The sequence below is a fragment of the Eupeodes corollae genome, chromosome 1 (assembly GCF_945859685.1).
Source record: "Eupeodes corollae chromosome 1, idEupCoro1.1, whole genome shotgun sequence".
NCBI lineage: Eukaryota > Metazoa > Arthropoda > Insecta > Diptera > Syrphidae > Eupeodes > Eupeodes corollae.
In genome coordinates, this window is record NC_079147.1 from 275,138,240 (window position 1) to 275,153,705 (window position 15,466).

At 32.5% G+C, this 15,466-nt stretch overlaps 1 protein-coding gene across 5 annotated transcripts in view; it reads left to right on the top strand.

The window, feature by feature from the left end:
* LOC129941738 (transcription factor AP-2-epsilon) overlaps positions 1-15,466 on the top strand; it is a 147,605-nt gene that overhangs the window by 121,692 nt on the left and 10,447 nt on the right. For 3 of the 5 annotated variants that reach the window (XM_056050444.1, XM_056050442.1, XM_056050445.1), the window contains exons 3-4: positions 4,576-4,761; positions 11,686-11,893. In XM_056050444.1, the coding sequence (XP_055906419.1) occupies positions 4,576-4,761; positions 11,686-11,893 (394 nt within the window). The remainder of the gene's footprint in view (positions 1-4,575; positions 4,762-11,685; positions 11,894-15,466) is intronic. The other 2 variants (XM_056050443.1, XM_056050447.1) reach the window with 1 other exon arrangement.

Genomic DNA, 15,466 nt, shown 5'->3' on the forward strand with positions numbered 1-15,466 from the left:
GTAGGCATATTTTCGTTCCTCAAGGAACAATATTGTGATTTATGCAGGTATAGTCAGTGTTGATTTTCCTGTTCCTTTCTTAGACTTTTTCAAATGCATAAAAGTGAATTAGTTCAAGTTACGAGTTGACGTTTATGTTTATATTCAAAAGTATTGCTTTGTTTGTTTTGTATGATTGATTTTGTCTTTTTTAAATTCATGTGTGGCAAAAACATTCTATTTCAAACCGGTGGTGGTGTAAAGAGAATCTTGATAAGGAAATCAAAATAAAGTTGAATTATCTCAACACTATATGACTTGTGACATTATGAATATGACCACACATAGGTTTTAAATCTTGAGCGTGACTTTAAAGTATTTAATTCAAATATCAACAAAAATTGATAAGAATATTTTGTGTGGTCAATTAAAAATCATAAGGGTTTTGTTTTTTGAATAATTTGCATAAAATATTCAATAAGTCAAATACTCGTACAGATACACTTTACCAGTCTGTTTTATTTGAGGAAAATAAGACTTATAAGACTGTACTTGTGTTCAAGGTAGGTTTACCATTCTTGTAGATTTATTTGGAAAACAACATTCATTTAAATTCAAATGTTGGAACATTTTTCGATTTTAAGTTCAAATAAAATCTTAAATAAAAATTGTGATCCCATTATTTCCATGAAGCCTTTTCAAGCATAGATTTTTAAGAATTTTAAGGCTTTCTATAATTTTGGAAGGCTTTGATTGAATTATTATTTTAACCCAGTCATAAAACTTGAGAAAAGTTGTACACACGCAAGTACTGAAGACTTTTTTGAATTTTTTGTTTCAAGATAAAATGTGTGTTTTCAGAATCATTTTAGCATATTAATCTTTTTTATAATCAATCATCTGTTTAAACAGCCAGAAGTATTCCATTGCCCCCTCCGCTTATGCAATTCAGTCTAAATACTCAGGAATGCCTATCAGTTTTTCTTAAAATCAATTTGCCAAGTTTAGAGATTTGTTTTGTCAACCACACATGAAGAATGTCGAATGGTTAACAAACTTTGTTTTTCTCTCCCATTTTTATATTAAAAACTTTAATACCAACTTCGTAAATGCATTTCTTCAAAATCCAGTCCCCTTGTGTGTGTGCAAAGTACAGGGTTTTCAAATAAAAAGTTTCATATTGATATTTAAAGATCGTATATTTTATAAGATAAATCAATGGATGTTTATTTAATTTTAAAAGTATGCTATGAACTATGAAAAAACATGTTAGCCAAAAAGCCATTCGCATTATATTTCCTAGATATTTTCACAAATTGTATTATTTTCATATAAAAGACACGGAAAATTAAAAAAGGAAGTCTCTTAATTCTTAAACATTAAAATGATTAGGGAAGGTCAGACCCCAGCAAGGCTTTTCACATTCACGAAGTACGGCTCAAGAACGAATCTCTTCCCTTCACATTACAGCCTAAGTTTAAATTCCAAGTCTTGAATCAATTATGAACAATTGATCTAAAGTGGTTAAACAACAAGATCTCGATTGCTAGCTGTGATCACCCCTTTTAGAAAAATCGAGGTCAGAAAAGTTTTCTTTCAATATTGCAGTCTGCCGGCTGCCTTGTAGTGAATTTTAAAAATTTCAATGCGATATTCAAGCGTGTGTTATTTAATTTGTACCTTCTCATAGGATTGTAATAGGTCTGATTTGTCGAATTGAAAATTTTGACATTTCTCGACGTTTCAAGGTCCCTAGAGTCGAAATAAACGATTTTTACAAAATTATCTGTGCGTGCGTTTGTACGTGCGTTCGCCCGTTCGTGACGTTTTTTTCGTCGTCCATAGCTCAAGAACTAGTAGAGATATCGACTTCAAATAATTTTTGTTATAAAGATAATAAAGCAGAAAGATGCAGAAAGGGCTCTCAAGAAAATTTGCGTGGGTGGTTTTTTTACCATATCAGTTTTAAAAAAGGTGAACGTTTTGACTAATCCTAAATATCTCACGAACCAATTACACTAGAGACTTGAATTTGATTTTATATTATATATTGTAACGTAATTCCAAGCAAATATATTTTTGGAAAAAATCCGATTAACGGTTTTTTTATAAATCAAAAAAATTAAAAACAAATATTTGCGCAACGAAGAATAATGTTTTGAACATCTGGTCAAATTTTAAGAAACAACAAATTGACAGTTTTTTTATAAAAAAAAATTGAGATTAAGGCTTTCAACTTATTTTTTACAAAATATTGTTTTCATTTGAGAAAAATCAAATGGATTGCTTCTTTAAAAAAATAAAAACCTGACAAAATTAATAAAAGCTATTGAAAATTGATTTTCGAAGCGAATAACTTTTCAAAACTTTGAGACATTGGCCTTAAAATAATTTAATTTTTTGAAAAATATTGCTTTCAAAATTGAGTATTATTTTGAGAAAAACTAATTGATAGTTTTAAAAAAAAATACCTAAAAACAAATTAACAAAAGTTGGTAAAAATTTACTTTAGACCTAAATATCTTTTCAAAACTTTAAGATTGTAGCTTAAAAATTATTTTATCTTATGAAAAATATTGTTTTGAATATTTGATAAAATTTTGAGAAACATCGAATTGAAATTTTGTTACAAAAAATAAAAACCTACAAAAAAGCATTTCTAAAAGTTGGTATGAATTGATTTTCGTCTCAAATATCTAAAAGTTAGTAAAAATTGATTTTCGACTCAATTACTTTTCAAAACTTTGAGATATTGCCTTTAAGCTACTTTTATATTTTAAAAAATATTGTTTTCAACATTCCGTAAAATTGTGAGAAAAATTGAATTGACAATTTTTTTACAAAAAATAAAAACTTAAAAGAAAATGGATTTTCGACTCAAGTATCTTTTCAAAACTTTGAGATTTTGACTTCCAGCTAATTTTAATTTATGAGAAATATTGTTTTCAACATTTTAAAAAATCAAATAGACAGTTTCTCTTACAAAAAATAAATACCTAGCAAAAAAACAATACTAAAACTTGGTAAAAATTTACTTTGGATCAAATAGCTTTTCAAAAATTAAAAATATTATCTTTAAACTTTTTTATTTCACAGAAAATATTGTCTTCGGTGTTCAGTAGTTTTTTTTAATCCAACAGTCCGCTTTTTCATGAAAAAATAAATTCTACGAAAAATAGTACGAAAATTTAGTGAAATATTGATGTTCGGTTTTTGATATCTCTCACTTAAATTTCATTTATTCAATTTGTAAAAATTAAAGAAATTGGTAAAAATTTGTTTTCGACTAAAAATCTATTTAAAAAAACTATAATTTCAAACTTAACTATTTCCTTTTATGAAAAATATTGTTGGTAATTTTAATCCTTTTAAGAATAATTCAACTAACAACCTTTTTAACCCAACACGAAAACCTACAAACTTTTAAGGAAGACAAATCGGCAGACTGTATGGGAAGTGTGGGTCGCATTCCAGCTATGGAGTTGTCTTTATTTATTACATTCAAAAACCCTTTTTAAAAATTTTCTGACAAAAGCTTAACAGTAGTGGGTTAACAACAACATCGGCAACTATGTGATTCTTAAATATTTAGAATAAATTCCATAGGACGCAGACTACATCATCCTCCAATTGCAACTTTATGATTTCTATACCTTCCATATTTTTCTGGGACGAAAGCCCTACCCTGGATTATGAGTCAATCCATTTTTACACAAGGAGATGAAAAACAAATGAAGTAAAGTTCGCGAATCCCCCCAACTTTCGCGTGCTTCCCAGACAATTAAGCATGTTCTAGGTGGAACTTTTGGCCACAAAAATAAGTCTTGCCCGGGCTTAAAGAAAAGGTAATATCAACATCTAATGTCCGAGTTTTCTCAGATAGTCAGGTCGCTATCAAATCTCTGGACTCTGTCCCTTCACATTTTATAATAATCCATAACTGTCGACAATCTCTCCTAAAGATGGCACAACAGTTTAACATTCACTTTACTAGGCCATAAAGACATTCCAGAAAATGGTACAGTACAATCCATTCTACCACGCCACACGGTAGAAAAGCAAGACTTACTTAGGAGATTTCTTCTTAAACAATCTTAACGATCTCATTCATATTAACATTATCAGTCTTACACGTTTTGCAAGGAACTCAAACTGGTTTCATTGAGTTTAAACGAAAGCCTCAAGATTCACGTGGTATCACAATCTGCCATTAAACTGGCCTAAGTGTGTCTTACTTCATCACGGACATCAACTTTAACCTAACCTTGGCTGACAAAACCTTTTCCAAATATTTGCAATTCTAGAAATTAGAAAGGTCTTAAGAATTAGATTTGCCTTAATACTAGTTTCGGTAAGTTAAAATAATCGTTAAATAAAAATGTAAAAAACAATTTACATTGTTGAAACATTTTTACACAATCTTAAAACATGCAAAAGATAGCCAACAGATTTTTTATTGAACCAATTTTTCAACACGTTCTAACTTCGCTGGTAAAGTCTTTAAGTTTTCAAAAATCTTTTTATTTTCAAAATTTGTTTAACTATTTTTAAATACTTTTTATATGGACCATTCAGATATCATCTAACATCAATTAGTTACCTGCCTATTTACAGAATCATGGTGCTCTAGAATATTTAGGAACCGATCCATATGGCCAACCTTTATCATCATTACATCATGCTCCTCTACATCATTACAATCAATTAGCTGGGTTAAGATCAACGCAGGATCAACTTGGCATACATCGATCACATCGAGATGCCGAACTCCAGGGACATGTGGTAAGTTCAAACAAAACAATATTCTCAATCTCAAATACATATTCTATTTCATTCAGATTATTATTTTAAATTACTAGATTCGTACAATTCAATAATTATAATTATAATATATGTAAGTCTATCGGTTATAAATTACATAAAAGCTTTAAGAAACTCAAATTCTACTTAAATGTTAATAAGCATTTTTGTATATGGCCAAAAATTGTGCGTAGAAGAAACATTTAATGGAGTTATAAAATCTATAAAATTAAGTGAAAAATCTGACAACTTATTGACAAAATATTCGATAGACTTTGAAGTATCGCCCACGCCGATGTCTCTATTAACTTTTCTGTAGGTATCTACAGATCTATCGAAAAGTAACAAGATACAAAGATATGTTTTATGTTAAATATTTTTTTCTAAGCATTTTTGTTTGTAAGTATTAAATATTCAGAATATTTAACAAGACTAGTTTATTTAAATGAAAGATCGGCGAGTACTTTACATGTTACATCAGAACGATTGCCTATGCAGTTACTTTAAAGAGTGTTTTGTTAAGCTAGTTTTTATATCATAGCTTTTATTTTGCAATTCCTTATCTAAATCTAGAATTTATTTTGAATTCAAAGTGTTTTGAGAAGTATTCATTCACTGTGTCTTTTGTAACTTATTTCAAACTCACACTATTGAGTTTCTTCCAAACAAGATTTTAAGAGGCTTCGAGTTTTCATTTTTTCAAAAGTTTATTTCTGCTGTCAATCACATAAGACCGATAGCTGAGGGCTATTTTTTCCGTGTAAGAAAAGCAGTTGATAAAAAAGTTACAGGTAGTCTTGGTAAAGGTGATAGCAGAAACTTACGTCTGCCATCGAAAATATCCATCAAAAGTACAATTTTTCCGAAAATTCACAAAGAAAGAAAAGCCACTCCAATGCAATGCATCTTCACGCTTATAACTTATTGATTTCAAATTTGGTTTCGACATACGTCTAGGTGGCCATATTTGTCGCCTAAAAGGTATTTCTTAAGCGTGTTTAGACTTTTGGGAAACAAAACTACCGACAACAGATGAAGCCCCGTGAATTTGCATTCCACCCCTTAAATAATTCTACCTAATACTCACACTTCCAGGAATGCTCATCCGTTTACCTTAAGCTTGATTTCAAGCTTACTGTCAAGTATATAGATTCTTTCTTAAGCCGCACATCAAGAATCTGGAATGCTTTTCCCTTCCCAATTTGATGTTCCGAACTTTAAAAATAATGTGCACCGATATCTCCCCTTAAATTCTTCACTATTTGCCTAACGCTTAAGCTGTGTTTAGATATAAACATATAAATGGTACTTATAACCCCTTGAGTGCCTGCAAATTATAAAAAAAGGGTATAAATATACTTTGAAAAAATAAGTTTATAACCCACTGAGCATTTTGAGGTTTCAATAAATTCTTAAAATTAATTTTTAGTAATGGGATTTTAAATGAAACCACTTTTGAAGAAGAAATGTTTTACTGTTAACAGTCGAATTGTTTTTTTCTTCTTTGAAGATTTGTAGCAACTATATAATTCGCAGTTGCTCTATGCACCTTGGATTATATGGAATCTCGACTTATTCGAGAAAATATGCGCCAAGGCAAGGTGCAATGGTCATCTTCTGAATTCTGATGAGCCAAACCATTACATGGGGGCGAAACGCATATATGAACACTTTTATGCTGGTTTGATTTTAAATCATATTTATTGAAACCTCTCTTGTTTTACCTTTATAGGAAGAAATTAACTTTAAAAAAAGTGATGATAAGTAAACTGTTGAGAGACCTGATTTAAATTACGAGCGTTACCTATTAACGTTATTACCTATTTTAACGTACATTAACATTAGTTTAAAGATTGTTAATCCCATATCAAAACATTGTAACGATTGCCATAAATGTAGCAAATTCTTTACAGTATTTTATTAATTTTATTATAGAAGCAATTTGTTGATATGAATTTAAATTTAAAAGAAGTTCACTTTCTAAAAAGGAAATTAGAACTTATTGAAGACGTTTTAAATCGCCAGTGCTTTTAGGTATCCATTAAACTGTGCAGTTAATGTCTTAAAATCTATTTCAATATAAAGTGATGGTTAAATTTTAAGGGCCGATGTTGATTTTGAATAAAACAAAATAAGTTACGAAAATATTGAGTTTTTTTTTATTTTGATTATATTAATTCAAAGATGTATGGAACAAAGTGCGATTGGGGGCACCAATGGTCCGAATTTTCGATGACGCTGAGGCATAATTAAGGTTCAATGCCGTTAACGTGCTGAATTATATCACCCTTAAGCTTTTGAATTGTTTGTTGCTGAATTATCGACGTACACCTTCTCCTTCAAATAACCTCAAAGACAGAACTCCAACGGTGTTAAATCACATAATTTTTGTCGACCAATTATCACTGCCACTTGAGATAACACGGCCATTAAACTTGTAGCTCAAAAGAGCCATTGTTTCTTTAGCTGTATATCAAGTGACACCGTCCTTTTGAAACCGCATATCGTCCACATCCATATCTTCCTATTCGTGCCATTAAAAGTTCGTAATCATCTCACGATATCGAACACACTTCACAGTAACATCATTTTGACAAAAGTACGGCCCTATGAATCCACAGGCCATAAACCGCACCAAACAGTCACTCTTTGTGGGTTTATTTGTTTTTCGATAATATTTCTTGGATTATCATTCAAAATTCTGCTATTGACGAATCCACTGAGGTGAAAATGGGCCTCATACCTGAAGATGATTATGCCATTTCTTGCCACCAGTTTAACCATTGCCTTTGCTTGACGCTTTAGTTCCTGAGTCCATTACACCTTTTAATCGTGTAAATGCAAGTCTTTATGCATAATGTTCATCAATGACGAAACTTGAGAGGTGCAATTGTTGGACATGACGAAGATATCAGGAAGGCGGCTCTTTAGGCGCACCATCGAGAACAGCAGCAATATTTTCTTTAGCACAAGCTGTACGTGTTTTTACTTCTCCTACAGACACGATTTGCTCAAATTTCTGCACGGTTTTCCGATTGTACTCACATTGTACGATTAAATGGACCGAAAAAATCACAAGAAACCTGAATAACTTTATCGCGGGTAACGATTGTGTATCTTTCTATAGTTCAAATTGAACTAGTCAATAATTTAAAAATGTCAAATGAAATACAGAACAAAACTGGACGTTTAGGTTTGGTTCACATTCAACACATTTAAACACCATTTAAATATAGTAAATAGTTTGGCTTCCAAGAATGAAATCTTAACTGTCAAACATGAAAGTTTGGGCAAACTTTAAAAAAAGTAACAATAAATTCCATTTTTTAAATTATGGCTTAACATTAGATGTCGTGTCTAACAGTAAGACTTAATGAAAAAGCTTTCGAATAGTAATGATTTGATTGCTATGTGAATTAAATTTCTGGAAAGTTAAAACTCGAAACAATTCTAAAACAAGATTTTGAAGAAACAAGTTTTGAAGAAACTCAATAATTTACTTTACTTCCTAAACCCATTTTAACATCCCAAAATGGCTGCCTTCAATCTCAGACAGATAGGGTATCCGGATGCCTTTTTTTTAGTGTGTTACGTGTAAAATAACAGCTGAGATGTCAAAAATGGAATCCAAGAATTTCTGGAGTATGTAGAAGATATCTGATAGAACAGCTGATTCAACACATGGTTGAATTTCAAGAAACTTAATAATTGCTCAAGAACCAAACAAAAACAACAGTTTTTTCTCCAAGTTAAAAGTTCTTTTTTTTTTGCTGCACTTTGTGCAAGAGATCCTAATAATTTGAAATCGTAAATAGGCAATTCATTATAGATATCAAGACTAGTTTGTTCAAAATTGTATTGGTTATTCTAGTTGATGGTGTCACTTGAATGTTTTTTAAAGAAGCGTTGGATAACCAAACGGATATATCGTGCAACAAAAGTTCCTGCGTTGGTCTCACCATTAAGCTAAAACTTTATCTACTGTAAACTAACCAGCTTTAAAATCTTACCGCAAAGCAACTTCTGCTCATGCGGGAATGAGGTCGAAATTCTTCCAAACTATGTCTAGTCATTTCATAATAGTCCTCGTTTTCTGTTAAACGTAAATCGTAAATTTACCGGAGATTTTGCAAGTAAATTATTAATTACTACACATCAATTCATCATCGTCCAACAAATCAGTTGAATTTCCAATTAAATGATTTATCTTACACCAATTTTGACTTCGAAGCTTAATGGCTGAATCACAAACAAGCTTCAGCTTCGGTTTCGTCTGTGTTACTGTGAGAATGCCTCGAGGTTGCTTTAAATGACATTTCTATTATTTCATCCCTCCAAAGAGCAAATATTTTGTTTGTTGACATTTTTTATAGCTGTTGAGCTGTTAGACAAAGCAAAAATTCAGATAATTGAACTAGAGCTTCCGTTTGGAGTCACATTACGTTCTTTTCCTTACGATTGTCAAACGAAACGTGAGGTCGAAGATCCATTGTGATAGCATGCATTGAATTCCTATGGCTGAACTCGTAAACGTCAGGCAAAGCCGAAGCTGAAGCGTGTTTGTGATTCAGCCATAAATGTTTCTCTTCTTTTTGTGATCAACTGAAAGTTGTTTTTATTTTTTGACAGCCATCTCAACACTCGTTCAACAAAGTATCTAAAAATCCACCTATCCAACATACCCTATATAACACGAGATTGAACGCAGCCAATTTAGATACCTGTCACTTTTGACATTTGAAAAGTAAAAACCACGGTATTAAAAGTGGACAGGTTCAAAAGACATTAGACAAAGACAAGCTAGTAAATGTTTCAAATGTCAAAAATTGTAAGTTTGGAACTTTACTTCACAAACCTCTACCTTCAGTAGATTGTGCCCACACTACCAAAATTATTGTTGTACACACTAAACTTCTCAAATAAGTTGCAAGTATATCAAGCGTTGTATTTTTTATTGTAAGGAAATACTCCCTTTCCAATTTGACAAGCAATCCCAAAACAAAAAATAAAATAATGTAGAAAATAAATAAATGACAGAGTAATAAAGTTCAGCTATTACTTGAATGAAAAACACCTTCAGCTGTCATTTTCACATAGTAAATAGACTTGGTTTGATAGTTTGGGAGGTTTTTGTGACTTACTTTTCGGACAAATTTCCAATAAAGTTTGCTTAATTGGAAAAAAATTGTTTGGCAACTGGTCACTCAGATTCTTGCCTTACTTTCAAGTTCATTATGTCATCTGAACCTGCCAATTCACTACATATTTGAATGAACAGGAAATATAAGCTCCCAAAACGCAAGGGATTTTGAATCGATTTAATTCTAAATTGAAGTCGCTAAGATAATTTATCTGGAGTTCTCGACATAAGCTTATATTTGATTCAGTTATTATAAATTGGGCATGGAGCAAACCTTGCATTCCAAAGCCTTACTTAGTTAACTTATTTTAAAATATGTTATTTACCTAAAATTCAAACTTACTTATAAATAAGTAAAACTTATTATTGCATTCTTTATGTTTTCTTATCAAAATAGGGATAAACAATTCAAATCCTTAACCTATCCCCCTCTTGCGTTTCTTACATTAAATAAATTCCAATATTTTTTTAATAAACTGATAAATACAAGTTTATACGATTTTCTAAAATAAGTTAAATGGATTTCAATATTTCATCCATCGTGCTTCGGTATTTTTCAAAACCCAAGAAAAAAAAAAGCCAACAAAAAAAAACAAGGACGATATCAAACATTTCAGAGATTTATCACAGACAAACCCCAAGGACTAAACGTGCCGTACCGCGGCTTATGCTGTTGTCCTGTCCATAAAGATACCCTAAATTCATTGGCATACTAAAGAGGGGGAGTGTGAGTACATGAGGATATGGACTATGTTTGTTATGAGAAAAACAAATCTCGTCCTCAGTCTCAGTCTCGACTCATATCTTCATCACCAAAAATATTCAAAGAAAATATCCTTAACATCCTTTCTATATATACTCAACACAAATAGTACCTATCCTCCCCCTCACCCCCATCTATATGTGGATAGAGAAATCTTACGAAAATATGCAATGAATTTTTCCTGCTTTTTTAAAAAAAAAGTCAAAAACCCAAAAAACAAATCCTAAGTCTTTTGCAAGAAACAAGAGGCTTCACAAAAATATAGAATTAAAAAAAGGACGAGTATTTAATACATATACAAACATACGAGTATATGTTTGGCTATGTTTTATAATGTTTAAAAACTCAATGAAAAACCTCTTGTAATGTTATCAATGGTATAATCCCAGCCCACATATTTTCAACTATCAGTTAAGTTATTTAGAATTTCGAAGAAGAATTTCTCAACTCCTTTTCACAAACAAGAAACAAGAAATCTCTCGATGATGATGGCGGAACATCTTCTCAAAGAATGCACTTCCATAAGAAAGAGCTTAAATCAACCCTTATAGCGTCGTCGTTCGTCATATAAAGTCTCGTATATCCTGTTTTCAGGAACCAACCTTCAGATGATGATGGCATGCCTTGCCCTGCCTATATTTTAGCACATTTTTGGCCCACTATTTTGGGTTAAGGATAACAGAAGCTGCAAAATAAGGGTCGTGGACTGCATTAATATTTTAAAACAACAAAAAATCAGGTGGAATTTTTACCTCGCTTTTTTCCAACTTCTTCTTCTTTTGTCGACCATCACCAAGGATAAAAAAGAGAACAACATTTGTTTAAGAATAACTTTTATAAAAATATTTTTGTAGATTCAGGAATTCTTGTGTATTTAGTTTTGTGCGAAAAGAATTGTTTAAATTCGTGTATAGTTCCAAAAAAAAAAAAAAATCCTAAAGGTACACAAAAATTACTCAACAAAACTTAATTTTCCTTCATTTTTTTATTTTTTTTTTTTCAGACACAACTTTCGCATGGATTTCCCTACACAGATAGACGCGGTGATTATGGAAGTGCAATAAGCGGTGCTGGAGGTCACGGTGGAAGGCTGGGACATGAACATGATCCTTTGGCATTACATCAAGCACTTCAGAATGCCGTTGATGATGGACAAAATGCCGGAATGGATGACAATGTGGCATTTATGTCGGACTTGCCGTTAATAAAAAGTAAGTTAGAAGGACATTTTTACGTTTATATGTCACTATATGAAATGCATATGACTTTAATAAAAATTTCATCATGTATTGTTAGTTGAAAGTTTTTAACGAGGTAAGGAGAATTATTGGAAAGGTGAAGTAGAAAGTAGCGAAACGGAACGAGAAAATTCGTCCTATTGACAATTTTGGTTCAGCCAACGACCGCAATTTTCAGTTGTCAATTTCGTTACCCGACATTTTATTATAACTTGATAGTCAAAATATGCCAACTGTGGTAGCCAATTTGACAACTTTGGTTGGAAGAAATTGAACCTACGGTTGTCATATTGACTAACTTGGTAATCAATATGAGAACTGTGTTCGTCAATATGAAAACTGTGGTAGTCAATATGATAATAACATTTGTTAAAATGAAAACTGCGGTATTCAATATAAGCACTGAAGTAGCAATAATGATATCTCAAGTGTTCATTTTTGTTCAAACTTGAATTTTAAATCTGGAAACTCCTTTAAAAAAACGTAACGTAACTAAATGTCATTTGAAATCAGCTTATTTTTAAAACTAAAAAATCTAAAGATTGCTGTTTCTCTTAAAAAAATTAAATACCTTTGGTGAAATTTAATTTCACAATTTAAATGTCGTCATCTGAAAAAATAAAGCCCAACGATACTAAGTATTTTATTACTTAGAGCAGATCTTTAACATTCAAGATTTAAAAGCAAATATTAAAAAGTTAAATTTGTTAAAAAATTAATAATTTATCTATTCCAGAGCTTTTGTAAATTTTTTCTTCGGCAGACTTTTGATTTTATAATTCGGTATTAAATCATTCCACTGAAGGTTTTTCATTTTGTTTGACAGTTGGATGTCAGTTTTGTTGGCTTTTATTACTACTTACTTACTTAAGGTGGCGCTACAGTCCGGGCGGACTTGGGCCTCAACCAACAAGCGTCTCCAGCCAGCTCGATCCCTAGCTAGCTGTCTCCAGTTTCGCACGTCAAGTTGGTTGAGGTCCTCTCCCACCTGGGTGAGCCACCTGAGTCGCGGTCTTCCTCTACTGCGCCGTCCCTCGGGATTGGATTCGAAGACCTTCCGGGCTGGAGCGTTGATGTCCATCCGCTAGCCATCTAAGCCGTTGGACTTTGATTCTGCTAACTAGGTCAGTGTCGCTGTACAGCCCGTACAGCTCGTCGTTATATCTTCTCCTCCATTCTCCATCTATGCGTACGGGACCAAAAATCACCCTAAGAATTTTTATCTCGAAGCATCCTAAGACTGTCTCATCTTTCCTTGACAGGGTCAAGACCTCAGCGCCATAAATGAGAACCGGGATGATGAGTGTCTTATAGATGGTGATTTTACATCCTCGAGAGAGGACTTTACTTCTCAATTGCCTTCTAAGTCCAAAGAAGCAGCGATTTGAAAGAGTTATTCTTCGTTTGATTTCAGCGCTGGTGTCGTTGTCTGCATTAATAGCGGTGCCTAGGTAGACAAAGTCCTTAACTACCTGAAAGTTATAGCTGTCCATGGTGATGTTTTGTCCAAGACGTCGTCGTTCAGTGTCCTTTTTTGATGACAGCATATGCTTGGTCTTGTCCTCATTGACCACTAAACCCATCTTCTTCGCTTCCGTCGCTTTGCTCAAAAACGCTCCACTGACATCACGCTTTGATCTTCCAATTATGTCAATATCATCTGCGTAGCCGAGTAATTGAGTTTTCCACAATTCTTTCCAGAACGATGTTGAAGAAGTCGCATGACAGTGCATCGCCTTGTCTAAAACCTTTTTTGACATCAAATGCATCGGTAAGATCTTTTCCGACCTTGATAGAGCAGCGTGCATTCTCCATCGTCATTCTGCACAAACGAATAAGTTTGACAGCGATGCCAAAACTAGACATTGCTCGGTAGAGCTCTTCTCTATAGATGCTGTCATACGCGGCTTTAAAATCGATAAAGAGAAGGTGGGTATCGATTTTAAGCTCCTGGGTTTTTCCCAAGATCTGCCGTAGTGTGAATATTTGGTCGATAGTGGACTTTCGTGGTCTGAAGCCACACTGATAAGGACCAATCAGGTTGTTGACGAATGGCTTCAGACGTTCACTTTTATTAAACAACTTTAACTTTCAAAGCTGAACTGCAATCGAAACTGTTTTTTTGTTTCAATGATAGAAATTTTAAATGAGCACTAAGACCTATTAATGGGGTTTTTCATGGGTAAATTCAGATTTCCTTCAAAAAATGATTTTGTTTTTGTGTCGCATGGAACACAATTAATTGTATCTGTTTTTTTTATTGTTCTCATTGTATTTTTGTAACTTCGTGTAGGTGCTATGGAGAGCAATAGTGTTGCCAAGTTCCAAACTAAACATTTTTTAAAAATAGTATTTCAAATTTAGATCTGCAGATTAGATCTCAAATCGAAAACAAATCAATCTATTTTGACCCATGAAATATAAAAAGAAGGGAAATTTTTATTTTGACAGATTTAGATCAAGAATAAGTGATTTTATTGTGCCCATGGAAAACCCTATGCGTAAATTCCAATTTGGCTTAATACAATGATGAAACTTCAAGCTTCTGGTACTGTCAAAGTTGAAAAGTACGAAAACCATTCACAGCGCTACAATGCGAAGTCGAAGCCGAAGATGGAGCGTAATATGGGTGAGATTTTACTGTTGACTTCATGGTTCACAGATTTTTGATATTTGTATGGTTTGTATGGATAATTGAAGAATCAAGTTGAAATCTTTTGACTTGAAGCTGTGCAGATTCAATTCTTGTCGCTCCGATTCACTATTGTGGACGTCCTTGGCTTGAACGTTTTTAATGACAGCTTCTGCTTCAAACTTTTTTTTTAGCTTTAAGCTTCTCCCCTAGTGTTTAGGCCGTAAAACTAATAATAGCTACAACTGGCTTCTAAGGCTTGATAAAGAATGTGTGAAATGTAATACTTCAATATTTATATTTACTTATATAAAAAAAACTCCCCTCGACAAATCCTCCAAGAGTTATTCTTGTCATGAAAAGTGCTTTCCCTGACAACATTACTCGCACAAAGGAATAGTTGAGTGTTGTAAATCACTAGGCCCTGGTTCTTTAAGGACTGTTTCGCCACCTAATTTATTTTTTATATAAAGAAACTAATTTTCCAGTTGAGATTTACAAACTTTTTATTTTTACCGTTAGCCAATAACGAAGTGTGTTACTACACTCAGGCGTTTTTAGAAAGACGAACATAAGTGCGAAAGAGATAGAAGGTGAAAAAGAAATCCTTTAAAAAGTCTCAACCCACCGAGTTCTGGGTTCAGGATTGATTGGACGGTTTTTGACGTTTCTTTTTCTTGCGTTTCTTTCTTGGTGTTGATTTATTATTCTTTCTAGTGTTTCGGAGTAAACAAGAAAAATATGCCACCGGACATTTTCAAGTGGATGAAAGACCTTATAATAGAATAAAATGGAGGAATGATTGAAAGAGTCTAGCTCGGTAGTTTAAGCTTTGGAATTTTTCTGCAAACAAGAAAGTGATAGCCAACTTTTCTGTCTCTTAAAATAGTTTTTTTTTAATGTTGTTATCAATT